The sequence below is a fragment of the Leuresthes tenuis genome, unplaced genomic scaffold, assembly GCF_036924035.1.
Source record: "Leuresthes tenuis unplaced genomic scaffold, fLeuTen1.0.hap1 SCAF_4, whole genome shotgun sequence".
NCBI lineage: Eukaryota > Metazoa > Chordata > Actinopteri > Atheriniformes > Atherinopsidae > Leuresthes > Leuresthes tenuis.
The window spans coordinates 27,561,159-27,581,606 of NW_027325358.1; the positions used below are offsets into that span (position 1 = coordinate 27,561,159).

A 20,448-nucleotide genomic window follows, 5' to 3' on the forward strand; every position below is an offset into this window, starting at 1 on the left:
CTCAAAGGAAGAATTATAGAGATGCATAAAGATGAAGCCTACAAAAGTATTTCCCTAGACTTGGTTTTTGATCAATGCACCATAAAACACAATGTCAACACGCAGAGGAAGTTCAGGACTGTTGCTCACACAGAAATCTCTACAACCTGAAGTAAGTTTACTGTATGAGTGACAATGAATGAGAATTGATTAAAGGACATGATTGGGACTGATCTAAGGACCTAAACATAATAATGACATTCTGTTGAATTGCATTTTTTTCTTTCCTCCAGTCTTCTTATAGTGATGAATTATGTGCCCTTTTAAATTGCAAGCCAACAAGAATGCTGTTCCTAATTAACACAAACTGGACCTCAACCAGTCAGAGATGGAGTGGCAGGACCTGAGGGGAGGCGAACATGCTTGAATGAACTGAAGAGGAATGGTCCAAATTATTTTCCTTACAGATGATCAATTCTCCAGAGCAGCTACAGGTGACTGATGAAGGCGGTTGCTGTTTGGTAACTTAATTTTAAGAGTTAATTTACTTTTTCAGCCTACACCGAGGAATAACTCAGCATAGACTTCCATAGAGACATTATGAGTACCAATGTATTTAGTCAGATTGTGTTGGTCTATGATTGAGTTTCAGATGAAGAATAACCTTCGCAGAATGAGTGATTCCGAATTTTAAAAAACCTCTTCATGCCAGTGTAACTTTGTGCCGCTCCAAACAGTTTAACTGAGAGGAGACTGATGCTTACAGTGAAACTTGATTTTATTTGACCTCATTACCAGATTCATTACATGTTGTATAATAAAAATATTTTGTTTGTTAACACTGACGCAACTTTTTAATAACAGTGTTAATGAGTGTGAGCGTGCATTGTCTCGTTTGTCTCTGGTTGGGCCTGTGATGGACTGGCGACCTGTCCAGGACCTTTGCTCTTTTGTCACCTAACAAAAGCTAAGACGTACTGTGTGAGCAAACTGATTACAGAATATAAAAGCATGAAACACGATCTTAGTAATGCAGAGTGGCAATTTTCTTTTTATCATCAAGGCCCACACTTTTTTTGGTCTAATCAGGTAGAACCAGTAAGTGCCAGTCAACAATGACAAACAAGACTGATAAGATCAGGTAGGGCTGCAGTGTGAAAAGGGAGGGAACAATTGTTTAATGAATATCATGTAAAGATGATGAGAAGAAGAAAAAAACAAAAACATTTCTCAAAAGCAGGTTGAAACTATCAAACAAACCTGTATAGCTATTCACACTTAAGAAAATCCAGGTACAAAAAAAAAACTTTACTAAGCGCACACACACACCCTGCTGAGGCATCCAATACACTCCCATTCGCACACCCACTCCACAGAGGTGCAAGTAAATAGTGACACACACCTTCTGCACACAATTGTCTTGAAAAATTTACTTTTTAACAACACGTGAGGTTTAAACTAGAAATCTTTGGATCATAAGAAATGGTTAATAGTTTAAGTCTATAAAGAAGAAGATAAATAACAACAGAGAAAACTCAGTTTGCTGCAAATATATTTTAATCACATGTCTGGAAACAAATCAAAAATCATACATTCCTCTTTCTGATCTTGATTAATATTTTTCCAGCCTTATGCAGGTAAAGTCCATCTTTATTCGTAAACTCTTAACATAAAATACAAAGTGAGAAAAACAAATCAAATCAAAGAAAGATAAAAAGAAGTCAGCAAAACAGTTAAGTGTGCAAGTGGGTGAGAGACACTTAGACATCTAGATAGTGTTTCACCTGGTATCCCAAGCAAACCAGGTCCCTTAAAGACAAGTGTTGGTGATCAGCTTTAATGTGGAACATAGATGCGAGTCTGCATTACACCTGAAACACAGTGGGTAGCAAAAGATGTTTCTAGCACTACAGCATTTCCACAGACATGCCATTCGTGTTGAAGACATTTGTCCAACTCAACATGGACTAAGAAGCGGTATGATCAATGAAAAGCTGCTTAAACCTCCCTCAATGCCTCAATGTCTGCTGCTGGTTTCTGTAGATAAATCTGCAGCAGGGCTTCTGCTGAGAGGAAAATCTGAATGCTATCAGGGGTGTTCAAAGAGGCTCATTCATCCATTCAAATGGGATGAAGCACTTGGACCCTTCTGATGTGATAGTAAATGTGTTGCCAAATGTGAGTATAATTTGATAGTCTACAATACAAGCTTAACTAAAACTAAGGTAGTATATTACAACAGTGCTGCAAAGAATCCAATCTGACAAAGTGTGTGTGTGTGTGTTTTGGGGGGAGTCTTATCTTTCTCCAAAATATTACATTTATTTCTCTGTTGCATCACTGAGGTGTTGTGGATGGTATGTGTGCGAAGAGAAAGGTTATTTGAGGTTTTGTGTCATATACTGGATCTTAATTCTGTCATAATCAGGAGACAACGGGGTACGCAATAATAAAGGAAATGGGACACACATAAAGAGCTGACAAGTGTGGTTAATAAAATTATTCAGTTAGAGTTTTCAGGATTGTTTCGAGAATTTCACACAGCTGTTGAATAACTACTCCACTTTGTATCTTTTGAACGACAGCGAAAAAACGTCTCTCGCACAAAGAAAAAAGGAAATACACAAAGGCGTTTACATAACTGGAACAAATTATCTAAGAATGCTGCAATGGCTTATTTTACTCTATCTAGAATGTGGGATTAACAACTCAGCTCAAACTGCGAATACCACAGCATGATAACCTGTGAAGGTGAAAAGTCATAGCCTGTTTGCTTGGGCTGATGGTATAATTACAGTAGGCAGGTGAACTTTGGGTCATATTGCTACTTCATTTTATTTGTTGCCTATAATCGATTCTTAGAGATCAGATTCACTCTGCCTTCCTGAGGGCTGCAGAGCCCAGCTATTGTACACATAGGCACTAAAAATTTAACTGAAATGATCCCCATTGACAACTGAACCAAGTTAGGTTGTTTGTGAAACCTGGGGCCTTGTTGTTCTCATGTGGAGGTCACTGGTTTAGCTGCCAAAGCCAAAGATGCCCTTGATGTAGCCGGTCAGGCCGCCCTTGCCCTTCTGCTCCACCTTGTCATCCAGCGATGGGAAGGCCACATGGTTGAGGGCAAGGTCAAAGAAGAGAGGCTTGCAGGGAATTGGCTGGAAGTCAGGGGGGAACTGGACCAGATTGGGCTGCTTTCCTACAAGGGTGGTGTCCAGGCGGAAGGTGTCCAGGCGGTCACAGAGAGGCTACGAGAAGCAGGAGAGATAAAGGAAAGTTGATTTTAACAGAGAAGCAGGTAAGTTTTAAGTCATTTTAAAAGAGACGTGGATAAAACAAGACTGAAAAAACAAGGCAATAACTAATTAACTCAATGAAGTTGTTAAAATGGTTGTAGTTACTAGCAGTGATGTTGCCGTATTCAACATTTTTATTTATTCATTTTCCTACAAAGAGGTACAAGTACAGCACAGAACACAAGGACTGAATTATTATAATTCACTGGCAATTCTATGTAGGTAGTTTATATACCAGCACCAGATATGATGAAACCTCTGTGTTTCTCACTGAGGGTTCATAACCGTCCCCCTCTTCTGAGTGAACTTTAACAACACCCTAAGCAGCATTAAGAAGATCAGGGCAAATCAATCCTGCAATAATCTAAAGTGCAGCTTCATGTCAAAACTGTAGCTCTTTCTCAGTGTTGTGTTTATTAAGAGATTGCGGACCCAGACTCTCATGCAGTCAGAAGGGCTGTAAGGACTCCTGCATCAGCAGTTCATAGTTTCGCACTCTGAGAGAATCAAGTATGATAATATAATCTTAAGGCCGTTTGTCTTTTTTCAAAATTTTTTTTTTTAAATTATCTTTTATTTTTTTTAAAATATATATCAGTGAGACTTCTACTTTAGATTAGATGGAAAGTCCTGGCAAGTCTGAATGCCCTACTTAACGTAGTCTGAAACAATGCATTTTGCAGCCTGAGTAGACAGCAAGTCTTCCCTTGAACTGTGACTGATTTGTTAAAAAACAAACTGGAATATCGGAAACATTTATTGGACACTTCCGACTTCGATACTCCTTAATTAATCCCCTCCCCGGCTCTGGCAAACCAATCAGTGTTAGCATGAAATATAAAATGTCTTTGTGCAGTATCATGGTTTTTTTCTTACCGTGTTGTCCTTCACCTGCTGATGAGCGGAAACTTCAGCAGTCTCATCGGTGTCTGAAAAGCAAACATATTTCCTCAGGACTGTACACACAACTAAGCAGAACAGGGAACAAATACAGTTAATGATCTCTTATAGTAAAAACAAGTAGCTGGCAAATATAGAGGCAGCCAGCTCACAAAGGTGCTCTCACCTAAAATGGCAGCAGCTTGAAGTGAGTACTTCTCAGCATTGACTTCAGCGATGAGCTCCTGAACATCAGGGAGGTCCTGCAGAAATTTAGGGTGGACATCAACAACCACATATAAAGAGAGTTTTTAAACTGTGAGCGATAGAGCGTCGATGTGACCACATATTAGCACTAACCTTGAGGCTATTGTTAAGACTCTTGGCTTTAGACTGAACCTCCTTGGCATATTTCAGTACTCTCTCATACAGCACCAGTGCCTCACTCCACTTCTTCACCAGGACATAAGACTGGGCTATAAAGAAACACCTGCAAGGGGAAGAAGAGAAGACCACATTAACACTAAACACAAGAGTATGCATCTAAAAAACTGTAGGTATTAAATAAAGGGTTTCATTATCAAAACATCAATGAAAAAAAATAATGGGAGGAAGAAGTTTAGTTTTTAGATTATAGAGTATTAAACAATAACTAAAGTTGAAATATAATGTGGGCACATGAACGACAGACAAATATGGTGACAGAACTGTTTCACAAACAGATCAATAAGACATGATAATAAGACATTTAAAAAATATATATAAAAAACTAACCTGTAGGCCTTGTAGACCAGCAGCTTGAGGGAAAGCTCCTTCTGGAAGGTGTGGTCATCCTCCAGGCCCTGGAGGGTGGAGAGCTCAGCCAGACTCTGCAAGGGTGGGAAGCAAGATGTGAACATTAGAAACTTGGGGCCACCTAACCCCACCCATATCCAAGTTAGCCACCTTGTTACATAAGAAGCCACTTCCACATCCATGACACTACCTCTCCGTTAAAAGTAAAACAGGAAGAGGCGAACGACGTTTGAAGCCAACACAGTCGTGTCAGTGAGTCTTTCCTTTATAATTCTGATTTGATGTTACCTTTGTTTATAGATCTCAAGGCCAAATATACTGTATGGTGGTATGTTTGTAAAAAGGGGGGATTTGCTGCTGGCATTAGTCGAACTCTAATATTGTCACTGTTCAGCTAACATCAGTTAACTGCTTACTCAACCACTTATAATATTCACCACACAACCCAACTATAGCAAAGGCAAATATGTTTGGTTATAATCCACTGTGAAATTAATAGGGCCAACAAATTTACAACTTCAAGAATACTGTGTGAGTTCAGACAATAATTAGTCATCCCATCTAGGTCTAACACAACAACGACATGCTAGGTAGAAACAACATAGTGGTTCTGTCCTCAAGTTTAAAAACATGCCGTCCCATAATATAAATGTATTCAATATTAGTTATGTAGTATTTCTTGGATGAGCTGCATACTCTACCTGCAGGATGATGTCATAGAGTCGGATGAGATCCTGTGGACGGGGTCCCCTCTTGTTCTCATCATCCTCAGTCTCCTTCAGTTTAGCCTGCAGAGTGTGAGCCATGCTCTCATTCCGCTTCACCAACGTGCACAGCTTGATGTAGGTGAGATAGCTGGGAGAGAAGAGCAGCAGAGATCAGACAAAATTTAAAAGCCTAAAATTCTCTCCTGGTGTCCTTGTCCTAATGTTGTCGGGCTGGGATCAAACAAGACTAACAGACCTTAATAGGTTTACCAGTCAACATGCACCCAATTGTTAATAAAGTGCCAAAAAATGTCAAAGATGCACCACTGCGACATCAGGGTGGTTACATTCAATTTTTATACATAACCCACATGAAAAGCACTCTGCTTGTTTGATTTATTTTCAAAAGCTTGGAAACAAGAATGTCTAGGTTTTTTTTTTCCTCCCCACACTCTTACTTATCCAAACCTGAAAAAAAGCTACAAAGAATTCCAGACTTTTGCACTATGTAGGAACCCTGTGAAAAAAAGCAATATCAAGAAGGAAATTGTAATGAGAAAACAGTTCAGATGGAATCTGACATCTACAAATGCACATCCTGACTGAAGCATAAGCTGAGGTACTTTTCATTTTTACCTGTGCAGGAACTGAAGGTTTGAAACCTTCCCACTGTCATTATCAGAGCTCCTTTCTCGCTGCTTCTACAAAAACAAGCAATATTCTTTGTCAAATTTAAATACATTCGGATTGTAATGTTGCAATTCACATTAGTTTAGCTTTTCAGACCCTCTCCTTCACTTTAATATAGCAACTTGTTATGCAAGTGCATCTTACTGCCTCATTCTTCAGCTCCTCTCTCACAGCTTGGATGGTGTCTCTGCACTCAGCCAGCAGAGTCTCATACAGATGCTCTTTGGTGTCCTCATTAGCTGCCTGCACAAAAAAAAAAAGAAAAAACCCTAGTTTAGAGCTACAGTGGATTTAAGTGAATACCTGTAACTGTACAATTTAACACACACCCTTGTTCAACACTGGAAAATGATTAATGCATCAACATCTGAAAATAAAACAAAGATCAGGAAAAAAATAAATAAAAATCATGTTATCAGTTACATGTGGCTGATACTTGTTAAAATACAGTTGTATCAGCATTAATATAAACCCACAACATCAGTATGGTTTATCTTAAATGTATCATTTAATGCTAATGAAAAAGGATGAAACAAATTAACAGTTCATGACTGCATAAACTGCTACAAATAGCAAGAGTTTAAGCAGGAATGCGACTGTGGCAAACTGGGGGAAAGACGCAGATATGTTGCCTGGCAGGCTGCTTGTAGCCTACATTCCTGCACATAACTCATCTGCATTTAGGCACACTGGAGTTTCAGGGTTCAGATCTTTGTGAATGACTGGATTGTTCTTCACCTTATCTGCCTTTCATCAACACCTTTATCAAAAAGGCTCACGTAACTCTTACATATTCACAAAAGTCTGCATGACAAACTATGTTCCTGTTAGAAAAAAAAAATTGATTCCGGTAGATGAGAGCAGTTTATGCAGATTTAGTCAAACATTTGACTAAAACTCATATCGAAGTCTTTGAATAGCAATTCCCCATCTTCACCTTAGGAAGGACAGAAAACCCTAAGGAAGCAAATGTTTTGGTTACAAAAAAAATTCCTAATAGTTATAATTACTCAGAGATGGCTCAAAAGCCTGCTCTCATCCTCACAGAACAGGAACGTTACTTTACGTTCTACAAGTCTACCAACACCCTGTCAAGACCTAGCATGACCAGCTTAACCTGCTGAGCATCCGACACTGTTCAGAGGAAAGGTAAAAAAATTTGATAACAGGACAGAACGTTGCTTCAACTGATTTTTGGCTAAAATGGATTTTGGCTTGGTGTTTATAGACCCCAGACTCTAAAAACCTGAAGACCATGGCAAAATAAAGGGAAGGTTCATGTGTAGAATACTATCAAAATAAATGTAGTAACATCCACCAATGGCCTAAGAATGCCCTGCAATGTTACAGTTGGGTCCCACAAGGGCCTGTCTGAAACCTAATACTTCTTTGTCCACAGACACTTGCCGCTGGGTGTAGGCCTGTATTCAGGTGTGGGCTGAAATGCGCAGAATGCGGTTGTGTGATGAGAGACGCTGCATGCCAGACACATGAGTGGCTGTGGGTGTGTCAGGTGTGTCTACAGGGTTGGTTCAGTTGTGAAGCAAAATCAGCTTCAACGAGTTGCGTTGACTCCGATGGGACATGTGATACTCTACATCGAAAAGCGCCCTGTACTGATAACTTCAGGAACTGCATGGATTGTTGTATGCATGGTTTGGCCTGGACTGGATCATGTGAAGGTCAGACTTTCTTGTAATCTTTTAAAGTGATCTTACGCAATAGTTCTTCTTAAACACAAATATGCACCACCTAATAACAACTGCTTCTTGTTGTTACGTCTGCTCCTATCTTCTCTAAAGGCTAAAAGAATGCCTAATATCCAAGTATATTCCCTATCAATTGTTAAAGGGGTACTCTTGCTACAAGTGAAATTACACTGAAAAAGAAAAGAATATCCCTTTTGCATAAAAAATATAATAAATAATGTAATCTCAGATTAAACTGTATGTAGAAGAGGAGCTCCCACCATTTAACTTCATGGTTCAAACATCAAGCGTGAATGTGTTGCTCTCAGTTTCAGTTTTTTTAAAATATGTTTCTCTAATTTTGCTGTAGGCTTGACAAAGCAAACATTGAGATGGTGTCACCTTGATTGCAGAATTATAACAAATCAATTTATTTTTGGTTGCGTGCAGAAACCTGCTGAAGTCATTTGTGTTTTATATCAATGTACACAGAATAAACATCATTCAGAAGTTTCTTTGGGCTTTCTTTTGACAAAACCTAACTAAAAGATTTCCCAAATGATTTAGTCCATAACTGATGCTTTCAGGTGTTGTGCAACATTTCAGAATGTCAAATGTCCGATCTTGCATCAACCATAAGAAAGTGGTTATCTCTAAAGAAGAGTACATCACAACTACGACTGCTTCATAGCTCAGCTGCACATATGTTGACAGAGAATAAAGAACTCATATCATACTAAATAAATAAATAAATCTCTGAAATGGTTACCCAATTTAATTTTGGTTTATGAAACATCAGGTCTTCTGAAAGCAGCCTTTCTGTTCTACCCAAAGACAGGGGACATGCTCCTAATATGGCCCACATCCGTTGTACAGCCGTCCCGAAGACTAGAGGACAGCAGAGTGCTGATATTACTAAAAGTTAAGAAAAATGGCCAACCAGGGATCAACTGGATCAACATGGCACAGACTTGTGCATTTTTGCTAAAAGAAAGATTTTAGATTTGTAGAAAAGCCATAATTCCACAATCTTTATGTGTTTATTTGATGCATCTAAAGCTTTTGATCATGTAAATCATGAAATGCTATTTTATAAGTTACATAACAGGGGAGATCTCAAATCTCTGGTTAGAATTCTCTCCTTTTGGTATGCTCATCGAGACAGGAAAGCATTTTGTCTTCTGTTCTCTTTCATTTTCTATAGGACTGATTTGTCAAAGCTGATGAATGACAGCGGAACAGGTTACTTGGTTAGCGATAACATTATCAACCACTAGTACATGTGCAAATGATTTGGTGATTTAATTGGTCCTTCAACGATCATTGAGGGTTTACTCTTAATATGGTAGACTCTGACATTAATTACACAGAAGTGTAATATTATGACTGTGAGGAGTAGGGAGGACAAACTTTAACTTCCTGACTTCTCTATCTGATATTGCACTCAAGTGTGCAATGAGGTTAAATGCCAAGGACATTATATAACTGACCACCTGACTGATGATCTGTCATATAATGTTTGGTCAAGCTCATATGCAATCAGTGTAGCATAAAATGATTAAATGATGCTGCTGCTAAGAATGAAACAAAAAAGCAGCGCGAGCCAAATGTTTGTTAGTATTGGCATACCCACTCGCTCTGCTGTACTGTATAATTTCATGTGGAGCTATTGGCCTTTTATGTAAATATGTGACGTTGTGGATTTCTTTTCTTTTCTCATCTTTTGTTCAAATTGTTTGCTATGGACCTATTTGTGTCTTTAATAAAGTAGCACAGCAAAGTAAAGTGTCAATTAGCATTCAGAGCATTAGACAACAGTATTTGTAAATATTTGAATACAATGACATGCACAGCAGCTCACTGAAGAAAGCACATTTAGTTTATATATTCCAAAAAACATGAATATAAAAGTGTATGATACCGACCTGGGCGATGGCAGCCTCATTGTCTGCCAGACCCAACAGGAAAACACGGGCCTTGTCAATTTTCACAGGTACCGACCGTCCTCGCCACTCCACCTCACTCATCGTGGCAGCCTGCTTGGTTCTTGCCTGAGTGATCAATGCCTGGGTGGGGGAAGAGAGACTCTGAATTGGATGACATCTTCAGATATGATCCATAATTAGGCATTTCAGCATAGTTTTTTTGCTTTCAATAAGCGGTAATAAATACTTTTTGTGTGGAATATATGCACTTTCCACCCCAAGCATACACATGATACATATAGAAAACTTATTTTCAGACACGATCAACCAAATATAACCATATCTATTATTGTGAAACTACTTTATCCTCACCTCTAGTTTCTCAGCCATCATGCCTCCTCCTCCACCAGTCAGCCTCATCTGCATCAAGTCATTGATGGCATTCTGGTCACCTATAATTTTGTATCAAAACACACAGTGTGTGTGTGGTAGAGGGGTGGAGCACTCAAACATAATCTAAAGGTTTCTTTAAATAACAATGAACACAACCACTGTGATGATGCTCACCAATGTTGTAAGCACAGTAGCGGATGTTGGGCGATATCTCATCCACACGTTGACGATACAGAACTGCCATCTCTTCAGTGAAAGCACTGGCCAGTTTTTCATAGATAGTCCTGACAAAGGGTTTAAAAAGGTTAACATTCATAAAAATCTGGGCAAAACAATGCAGTGAAAAGACATTCACAGATTCTGCCACAGTAAGCGAAAACGTCAGTCATGCGAACTCTTACTTGCACTTGTTGAAGGCTTCCATGGCAAGCTTCCACTCCTGCAGCTCAAACTCCACCATCCCAGTAAGGTAAGCAGTGTAGGCCTAGAATAAGAACATGAACTGTGATACAAACTGTTGAGTAAAAAAAAAAAAAAAAAAAAATTTAAAAAAAGTAAAAGGCTCCCCTCAACATAGCTCATTAATAACATCTAGAATGTTTTTAATTTAGTTTCAGACATAATTACAGGAATTTGAGTTGAGGGAGAATAAGACAGAAGAAAACTTGTGTATCTTTGTGTCTCAAGTCTCTTGTGCATCTCCACCCCTTATTCCATACAAGTACATGTGTCTCTATGAGCGTGCAGGTGAATCTTTTCAGCACACCTGCGCCTCAAGTTTGGTCTTAGCATCAACCCGGGGACTCTCGCAGAGCTTTTCCAACTTCTCACTATGCTTGGCAGCCTTGCGCAGTCGTGCAAGCAGGTGGAACCGCTTCCGTGGTTCTGTGTTTGCCTCCTGCTTCAGCTGCATGGCGTAGCTCCACGCACGCTCTGCCTCCATCAAAACCAGCAAGAGATACCTGGGAGGAGGTAAGTGGACCAGTTGTTTGTCAGCATACTTTTCCAGCAACTTAACTTTTGAAACCGTTTCTTTTGACATCTTGGGACAAAAAAAACAACAACAAACAAACAACACATCCACAGCGAGTAAACTCATAATCAGCAATATTTGTAACAAGGCCTTGTTCGAGTCTGTATTTTCACAGTTATGTCTTATGTAAAACCAACAAGCCATTACATTTCAGAGCATGTAAAATGTGTCTGTGAAATCACTCTATTGTATGCGAAACTCTTCCACAGCATTAGCAAGTTAACAGTGGATAACTGTCCAAATCAAACTGTGCATGACCAACCTGCTGTCAGAAATCATATCTACAGTGATCTTCTTCCCAACAAACTTGTGTCGGTTGCCCATTTTGAAGCCAAGAGTCTTGCGTAGGCGACGCAGCCTACGAGAGCAGTAGCCCCTGCAAAGAGTGACAAAGATATTTTACACTGCCGTGGATGAATATGTCTGGCTGGCCACCAAACGACAAAAGACTCATTTTCATGAATACAATTCTTGTATTTTATTTGAAGAACTGTGTCCACAATGTCTCAAATATCAAACAAGCAGATTTTTTTATACACCTTGAGACATCTATGGCATTTGTAATCTGAGTCGTATTTGTGCACAATGTCAACCAAACACCTATTTACAATAGAGCTGGCAGTAGGTGATGGTCTTGTGCAAGACAGAATTCTATTGATCAGTCTAGATGTAAAAAAAGGTGGACAGACTTAGATCGTATAAGCTTTCTAAGTTAGGTTTTATGATTTTTGTACATTTGCTACCTGTAATGTTAACCATATGGCGGCACAGGAATGCCTGTAACCAGCTTGCTCTCATTGTGCAAATATATTTGGTCTCCAAAACTGAGACGCAGTTTGTACATAGAAATTTGTTAAATATAAATGTAACTGAATTACGTTGAAAATCAATTCATAAAAAAAGTTAACGGATATGTACTTACAACATATTGTCATGACAGAGGAACTATACAGAATGCTCTGGAACTGGCAGTTCGCAGCCATTTCTATTTCAGCAACGGTGAACTCTTGGTTTACAGATCCCACAGTAAATGAGGGCATACCTGTATCTCTGGTAGTCTCCGTGCCTGAGGCCATGCTGCTGCTGGGACTCCTTGATGATTTGCAAAACTGCAATACAATGTTAAGAAACAACCTCATCTTCATCTACACACCACACACATCATGGGGCTCAAGGGGGGGGATATGCGTCATTCATATTCAAGCCTGAGTATCTTAGTCAGGTTGGCAATAGATGAATGAAACAAGTCTGACTATAAACGACAGTTTGCTAGTGACACTTCAGATTGTACAACTTGAAAAATAACGCCTGTCGCGTAACAAAAAATGTAGTCTTAGTTTACCTCGTGTAAACGGAGGAAAAATGGTATATAAATGTCTTTTCATGTCTACCATTGACTGCTTCAAAATGACACGTAGCCTAAAAACGCTAACGTTATCCTGTTCGGGGGCGAGCTAGCAAGCTAACGTTAGCTTCTGAGACCGAAATGGGTTTGTTGAGAGAAAAATAAAACCCCCAACAGCAGATTTCGTGCTGGGAAGGATACTTTCCAAGCCAAGTCCTCCTTCTAGAACATTTTTCTTGTTTTCTTCCGTTGGAGAAACTTTAGCTTCGGTAGGCTTCTCTGCGGCCATCTCTACAGGCTAATAGCTAAAAGATACACACATGCTCAGTCAAATGTATAGTGGGACCAATGACAGTACAGGAAGGGGAGAAGAGGTAATCATCGCGATATTTGTTTAACCCAGTCTTTCCTACCATAGACATATAAAGAATGTTTATATTGTCTATGTTTCCCACTCCGTGATTTATTCGACTTGGCAGGCTTCTTTGCAGTAATCATCGCTCCGCGTGAAAATTTTATTTCTGATTGAGGTATTTAAACGATCTTCTATACAACAACAAGTTCGCTATAAGCCACCCTTAAGCAAAAACCTACCATGCTTAATAGCTTTATTATTCCAAGTGATGATAACAGTCATGCAGGAGAAAATCAAGAAATAAAGCAGCCTAATACCGATTCTTTTTACTTTATACATGCTTCCATTAGGTAACATTATCAGACAGCATGGCATAAATTGCCATTGTTATGCTGATGATACTCAGCTGTACTTATCTATGAAACCAGATGAAACCAAAAGGTTGGTCAGACTACAAGCCTGTCTTAAAGACATAAAGACCTGGATGACTCAGAACTGTCTGCTTTTAAATTCAGACAAAACTGAAGTTGTTCTCTTTGGACCTGAGCACTTCAGGGAGAAATTGTCTAGTTATATAGTTACTCTAGATGGTATTTCCTTGGCTTCTAGTTCTACAGTGAGGAACCTTGGAGTTATTTTTGACCAGAATTTATCATTTGACGCACATATAAAACTGGTTTCTAGGACTGCCTTTTTCACCTTCGTAATATTGCTAAAATCAGGAACATCCTGTCTCAGGGTGATGCAGAGAAACTAGTTCATGCATTTGTTACTTCAAGATTGGACTACTGTAATTCCTTATTATTGGGCTGTCCCACATATTCTCTGAAAAGCCTCCAGCTGATCCTAAATGCTGCAGCCAGAGTTCTGATGAGAACTAACAGGAGAGATCATGTTTCTCCAGTTTTAGCTTCTCTTCATTGACTTCCTGTTAAATTCAGAATAGAATTTAAGATTCTTCTTCTCACATATAATGACCGAGCTCCATCATATCTTAAAGATCTCATTGTAAGATATTTTCCTAACAGAGCACTTCGCTGCCAAACTGCAGGTTTACTTGTTGTTCCCAGAGTTTCTAAAAGTAGAATGGGAGGTAGAGCCTTCAGTTATCAGGCCCCTCTCTTGTGGAATAAGCTGCCAGTAAATGTCCGGGAAGCAGACACCCTTTCCACTTTTAAGATTAGGCTTAAAACTTTCCTTTTTGATAAAGCTTATAGTTAGGGATGGCTCAGGTAATCCTGAAACATCCCATAGTTAAGCTGCTATAGGCTTAGACTGCTGGGGGACCTCATCGGTCACACCTTTCCTCACTTTGCTCTCTTTTTCCCCCTGTTTAATTTCTCAAATGATTTTATGTACATGTGACATTATTGTGATTATTAACTTGTGTTTCCCTGTTCCAACAGGTATCCTTTGAATGGCGTTATGGTGTTTTTTCCCCCCTCTTTTCCCTCTTTTCTGTCTTCTCAAACCCCAGCTGGACGAGGTGGATGGCCCCCCTTCCTGAGTCTGGTTCTGCCAGAGGTTTCTTCCTGTTAAAAGGGAGTCGTTCCTTTCCACAGTCGCCACAGGCACGCTCAGGACGGGAGATTGGACTGAAGACAAATTTCGGTGCAATCTGTTGGTTTCCTTAGCTAGGATATTAATCTTTGAATTGGCTCTATATGAATTAATTGGATTATGATTACAATGAATTGAATTCCAATTGGCTTGAATTGGACTATATTACTTAAGTGCCTTGAGATGATAATTGTTGTAATCTGGCGCTATATAAATAAAATTGAATTGAATTGAATTAATGCCACGATAATTATTTTGAGTGAAACGGTGATGAGCTTTGTGAATGGTTTTGGTGAAATATTAAGATAAAAATCATTCAGATCTCAAATATGATTATGTGAAATGACTGAAAGCTCGAGGAAAATTACTAAAGTGGTTACTAAGTGGTTTTTAACTGTAGTTTACAATCACAAAAATGGTCTTGTAACCATCTCCTGTGCCATCAGTAACCGGCGCAAACACAAGAGCCATTCAGTATATTTTAGTGGAAATCTAGACAAAAGTTATTAACGACCATTTACAAAAAAAGTCTTTCCCCTATATCGCTGAACATTATTCAGACAAACCTTATCACATGCAAATAAAAGAGTTACGATATGTCCACATTTTGCCATGAATGTACTAAGACAAGGCTGTGTGATGAGTGAGATTCCTTAAGTTGTTCCCTAAGCAACAACGGCAGTACACAAACACATGGTGTGTGCACTCTTATTCAAAAAGAGTCTCCTTTGCTATGAACATGAGTCCAGTGAGCAACACGTACCTGAACACAAACACGAAAATACCACTTTTTAATTCAGTTCAGGAGGATTTATTTGCGCGATTAAATGTTCTGCACAGAGTAAAGCCCCATTAGATTCCTGAACAAAATTCCATTCAGATGTTGTCGGCCGCAGAAATGTATCTGGTGAGAAAGTTCTTCATTTCTGAGATGTGCATGGTCTCCTTGATGGTTGTGTCTCTGCTGCGAACCTGAATAAGGCCACTCTCTAATGTATTCTCACTGATCACCACAGTGAAAAGAACTCCCATCTCATCGTATCTGAAATGCATCGAAACAGAAACACATTTACAAACATTTCCTAATTTGATCCTACTGAGCAATGTCTCCATTATGCGTTTCACAACTTTTCCTGAAGAGTGTAACAGAGAGGCATCGAAACAATGAAAAGCATTTACTTGGCATTCAGTAGCTCCATTGATGTTGGCAGAGTTTCAAGATATCCAGGCCATGCATAGATCTTAGCCTCCAGGAATTCATGCAGAAGACCTTCACAAACCTCCAAAAGATATTCACAAACTTAATCTGTTGTCTGTTTTGACAAAAATCCATACAATGCAAAAGTTCAGATAAATACTTCCACAAAGATGCAATAACAATTACAATTTAATTATTAAAATATCTTTTACATCCTCATTTGACTTTCTTTCAAAATATTTATCTAAAGTTAACCAAGGAAAAAAAATATATATTTTACTAATATCTACTATTAATACTAATTTTTCTCACCTGCCGCAGCTCCATAGTGGCTCCCCTACCAATGTCTAAAGCCACTTTGACAGGAGCTAAGACTGGATGGAGTTTGAGAACCTAAAATAGAACAGTGGACCAAAAGTCAGAGAGATTTATTAAAAAAGTGGCTGGAATGTGTCAGGTGAGCTGTTGAGCACAATCACCTTTCTCTGCTGCAGCTTCTGTTTGCCATCGTCTTTCTTGAGCTGCTGGAGCGAGTTGGAAAGAAATGCCATCATGCCACGGTCCATGTTTCCGCTTACAGAGACAACGTGAGGAACTGACTTTCGTCCATCTCGACACTGAAACGCACATGGAAAGACAGACAACGTTACATGTGGTTACACTGAAAAAATAAAAAGCAACTTTGTTAAATAATTGAGTTTCTTTTAAGACTGCAGATATTTACACTGCATTTACTTGACAACAAAAATGTCTTAGCATGAACCATTCCATTTGAGGTACTATTTTTGAACCCATTTAGAGGCATCCTCTTATCATGGGGACTGCAATACACTTATGTTGCATCAGGTCTTAAAGGGGTAATCCTATTTTGTACTTTTGTCTTAATGTCAGCACTTTATTTTCAAAGTGCTGGACAAATTACAAAATTAACCATTATAGTCAAATCAGACATACATGGACATCACCAGTGTGCAAAATGGAACACAGCAGGGAGTAAGTATGTCTTTGCAATGGTAGTTCAACAAGTTAAATGTAGCAGAAATTGGAAAATAAACGAAGCAAACTGACCTGCAGTTTGGAGCGGACCCCTTTGTGTGTGCGCAGCAGCTCTTCGTTTCCTCGGCTCCACAGTGTCTCCAGGCACTCCTGTCCCCACGCGAAACTGTACAAGATCCTCACCCCACGAGATGCTGCATCTTCGAGGTCGTCCTCTGGGACCTCACTGCTGCTGAAGTCAGATGGGCACAGGGCAAACTGGATAGAATGAACAGAAAATAAAATGGGGGAAGATGTGGGGCTACTCTGTGATGGACCAGCGACATGACTTAATGTTTAAGTCTGCTAAAGTGTGCATACTGAAAAAACCCACAGCAAGTAATACTGAAAACTCCCTCAAAAAGAGAAATATAGAGCTGTGATAATCCCAATACAAACAATAATCCTATCTACGTACAACAGCATTATGATAAGCTTCAGCGAATTTAATGACCATGTTTAAAGGTAACATCCCCAAAGCAACAATTCAGCTTTGATTTATACAAAACAGACAATCAGTTTGAAATTATCCAGTGCACATTATGCATAGTTTAATGCAGTATCATATGGCTTCAGCTGATTTTTTTTTAATAGTTCCCCTTAACGCTGTCATATTTTTAGTAAGACACACTGCCTCAAAAACTCACTTTTCGCCACCACTTCAGCCTCTGCCTCGTCCAGTGATCCAGCCACTGGGAAGAGGTGCGAGGGGAGCAGAACCAAACTAGAGATGTCTGAGTGAACTCAGCAGGGCTGTGAAAAAAAACAACAAAAAACCCAGTTTAGTAAAAATATAGGAGAATGATGCAGTAAACTGCATTTCAATTAAAGAATTTCTATTTCAAAATGCAGAACTGTGTTCTGTCCCTATCTAAACACACGTTCCTTCCTCACTGAGGCTACATCTCGAACTCTTGTCCAAGAAAATCTTAAACAGGAATAGAGACCAGCTGCAGCTTTGGCTGCATGCTATCAGCATGATTTGAGCACCCTGTAGTCACGTTGGATCACCTAGCACTGAATCTTTTTGGAAGACCATGCCATAAACCTTGTCCAAGTCACAAAACACATATAGTGTGAGCTGACAAAATTCCAGACTCATTTTATCATCTGTGAAAAAGCAAAAGCAAAGCCGAGTACACTGAGCTACAGCCTCATTGAGAGTCTCTCACTGTAATAAGTCTCCGTCAAAAAGTCTGATCAGTTAACATGACTGGATGTAACACAAGTGTTAATTCACCAAGCTTTTTATGAAAATTAGGGAGATAACTTATACATAGAATAATTTGTCCCAATTACACCAAAATTCTATAAAAAAAATACAAAAGTGTCGGGATGCACAGAGATTCAGGGTCGGTACCACTACCAGATTCAAATATGATACACTGAAATATTTTTCTTTTCATTAATTTACCCATATATGCCAGGGGGGCAGTTAACTAAAGGATCCTTTGTGGGGAAGAAAGAAAGGAACTGTTTCAAAAGACTACTTTGCCTGTAAAAACCATAGCCAACCACAATGCCCTTTTCAGTCTTTACATGGTCTGACAATTTTTTGCGACCAGTAAAACAGAATCTAAGTTCATCTTGTCAGTTTCAGTGCAAAGTCCATGCAACGCAGCTAAGACACACCAGATGAACATCAGCCTCTGACATCAGCCGATGTGTCTTTTTTTTCAGCAGGCCAACAGCATTCAACAAGTTGAATATTGGCCAGTAACATCCCAGGTAAGTTTCATTTGTATATCTCCATAAACTTGTTTCTACACATTGACTTTTGCGACGGTCAGACTTTTGGATGAAGCCTCACCAACCAGAGCCATCTGAAGGCTGGAAACACAGACCCGTCTCTGCCAGGCCAAATGGTAGCTTTCTGTTCACCAGCTCCAACGAGGGTACACACTGCTCCAAGGCACCTGGAAATAAACCAGAACTCATGTGGATCTTCAAGAAAAAGCCATGACCGAGTTATGTGCACTGTTACACTCCCCTTAAACTCTGGCTAGTTACAATCTGGTCATTTATACCGTGTGACAACACAATAAATGATTTGTGGAGCTTCTTGCCTTTCTTCGCAGATGAAAGCACTTGCCACCTGTTCGTACATTTATTGTCTAAAAACACCAGGGGCGTGTTAGGTTGTAGTGTACCTTGCAGCAAACCTCTTCTCAAAGAGGGGGACCTCTGCAGCAGCACGCGTGCCTCCTGGATGACTTGCTCTTTGCTCAGCTCGTGTTGTTCCAATATTTGCTGCAAATGTTCTGATTCAACAATCCACAGTCCGTTTGCTCCTCGCCCCTGGCTGCTGCTCAGGGTGTTTATCCCAAACACCTGGGCTCTGGATCTGGTGACTGAGTGCCACCACTGATCCAGCAGGTTTCTCATCAGCTCCATGCCCAAAGGTCCATAACTGCAGCACAAGCCTCGCTGGAACAGTTCAGCGTTAATCTGACCGGGGGAAATGTAGTGTCTGTTCACGCAAAACTGCAACAACGCCCGGACCTGGTCCAAACCCTCAGCCAGCGATGTACTGTAGCGTCCTCTGGAGCTTTGCCGGGTTTTTACTGCGAATAAAGGCTTTGACAAGATGCGCCTGATAGATTGAATCAACATGATAAAGATGTTGAGAGAAGTCTAAGATAGATACAAACGCCACTGAGGTCGTGAATCATTTGCCAAATTTGTCTGACCTTCTTGACCGACTACCTTCAAATAATCTTAAGTGCTACGTCTGGTTCTGCCAACTATCTTCCCATTAAAACAAATACACTGTGTGTAGGCTACTACCACAATCCATGTGACATGTCTGATGCTTCGACAGTACATGAAAACAGAGGTTCCTTATGTAGGAGCTCCTTTTAGCTAGTTTAACAAACATTATTCAGAAACGCTCGTGATTTAGGGAATGTAATAGCTTTTCACCACCTTGACACAACCAATAATCTCTGCAAAAACCTTGTAATTCTTAAAGGTTAGACCACAGCGAACATGACACATGATGGATGAGTGATCCGGAAATAAAATAAACTTTTTGTTCTTTTGGGTTTTTACGGTAGCTCGCATTCTAATAGCTGCACGACTGCCATCTTCTGGAGTTACTTGATAAGTGAAGTAGTCAACCAAGCACCTCCTGCCTTGGTCACTGCCGTCACAGTAGAGCAAACTTTTAATCCCTCTCATTCACTGTTTTCCCATGTCTTCTATAATGTTCTTTTTCCATGTCTCACAATTTCCAGTTGGGCTAATGAGAAATATTTTTTTAAAAAGAAAAGAAAAGAAAGAAACGTAAAGAGGGGAAAAAAACAGTTGGAAGCTACCCTATAACCCAGAGTTTATTTTTCAAATAACTGCTTTGTTTATGGATTTGTTGATATGTATTCATCTTTATACTTTATTTCCTTGTAACAGTAAAACATACTCTCCTGATCAGCACTTTTAAAACTGTTCTTAATCTGAAATAACTTTAAATCCATCACTGGGGATTCAAACATCCAGAGGTATTAAAGGCCGCAACATATTTGAGCAAAAGTCCGTCTCAAACACTTCCATATCTTTCTGTTATATCTTGGA

At 39.5% G+C, this 20,448-nt stretch overlaps 2 protein-coding genes across 3 annotated transcripts; both read right to left on the reverse strand.

Annotated features, from left to right (window-relative positions):
* Positions 1 to 1,518: 1,518 nt before the first annotated feature.
* Positions 1,519 to 13,078, reverse strand: srp68 (signal recognition particle 68). Its single transcript, XM_072383513.1, has 16 exons — positions 12,932 to 13,078; positions 12,428 to 12,494; positions 11,648 to 11,761; positions 11,119 to 11,314; positions 10,754 to 10,836; positions 10,527 to 10,636; positions 10,332 to 10,411; positions 9,960 to 10,100; positions 6,491 to 6,589; positions 6,293 to 6,357; positions 5,651 to 5,804; positions 4,929 to 5,023; positions 4,515 to 4,644; positions 4,342 to 4,417; positions 4,152 to 4,204; positions 1,519 to 3,227 (listed from the first exon to the last, which is right to left on the reverse strand). Exons 1-16 carry the CDS (start codon positions 13,017 to 13,019, stop codon positions 3,000 to 3,002), a joined length of 1,779 nt encoding a protein of 592 aa, XP_072239614.1. The 5' UTR covers positions 13,020 to 13,078; the 3' UTR covers positions 1,519 to 2,999.
* A 2,361-nt stretch (positions 13,079 to 15,439) lies between these two features.
* Positions 15,440 to 19,879, reverse strand: polg2 (polymerase (DNA directed), gamma 2, accessory subunit). 2 transcript variants are annotated; one of them, XM_072383514.1, is made up of 8 exons: positions 19,029 to 19,879; positions 18,689 to 18,794; positions 17,526 to 17,631; positions 16,912 to 17,097; positions 16,323 to 16,460; positions 16,156 to 16,236; positions 15,825 to 15,925; positions 15,440 to 15,687 (listed from the first exon to the last, which is right to left on the reverse strand). In XM_072383514.1, the coding sequence occupies exons 1-8, from the start codon at positions 19,489 to 19,491 to the stop codon at positions 15,522 to 15,524; spliced, it is 1,347 nt and encodes a 448-aa protein (XP_072239615.1). In that variant the 5' UTR covers positions 19,492 to 19,879; the 3' UTR covers positions 15,440 to 15,521. The 2 variants fall into 2 exon arrangements, with proteins under 2 accessions (XP_072239615.1, XP_072239616.1); XM_072383515.1 differs by lacking the exon at positions 15,440 to 15,687 and having other exon boundaries at positions 15,876 to 15,958.
* Between the last annotated feature and the right edge of the window lie 569 nt (positions 19,880 to 20,448).

What these genes read in the sequence shown, in the direction of transcription:
- srp68 (XM_072383513.1), bottom strand. Translation starts at nt 13,019, where the DNA reads ATGGCCGCAGAGAAGCCTACCGAAGCTAAAGTTTCTCCAACGGAAGAA. An exon ending in AGGAGGACTTGGCTTGGAAA is followed by an intron (nt 12,495 to 12,931) that starts GTATCCTTCCCA and finishes ATTGTATTGCAG; the next exon opens with TTTTGCAAATCATCAAGGAG. An exon ending in GGAGACTACCAGAGATACAG is followed by an intron (nt 11,762 to 12,427) that starts GTATGCCCTCAT and finishes CACTCTTTGCAG; the next exon opens with GGGCTACTGCTCTCGTAGGC.
- polg2 (XM_072383514.1), bottom strand. Translation starts at nt 19,491, where the DNA reads ATGTTGATTCAATCTATCAGGCGCATCTTGTCAAAGCCTTTATTCGCA. An exon ending in GGGTCCGCTCCAAACTGCAG is followed by an intron (nt 16,461 to 16,911) that starts GTCAGTTTGCTT and finishes TGTGCGTTTCAG; the next exon opens with TGTCGAGATGGACGAAAGTC. An exon ending in ATGGAGCTACTGAATGCCAA is followed by an intron (nt 15,688 to 15,824) that starts GTAAATGCTTTT and finishes GATGCATTTCAG; the next exon opens with ATACGATGAGATGGGAGTTC.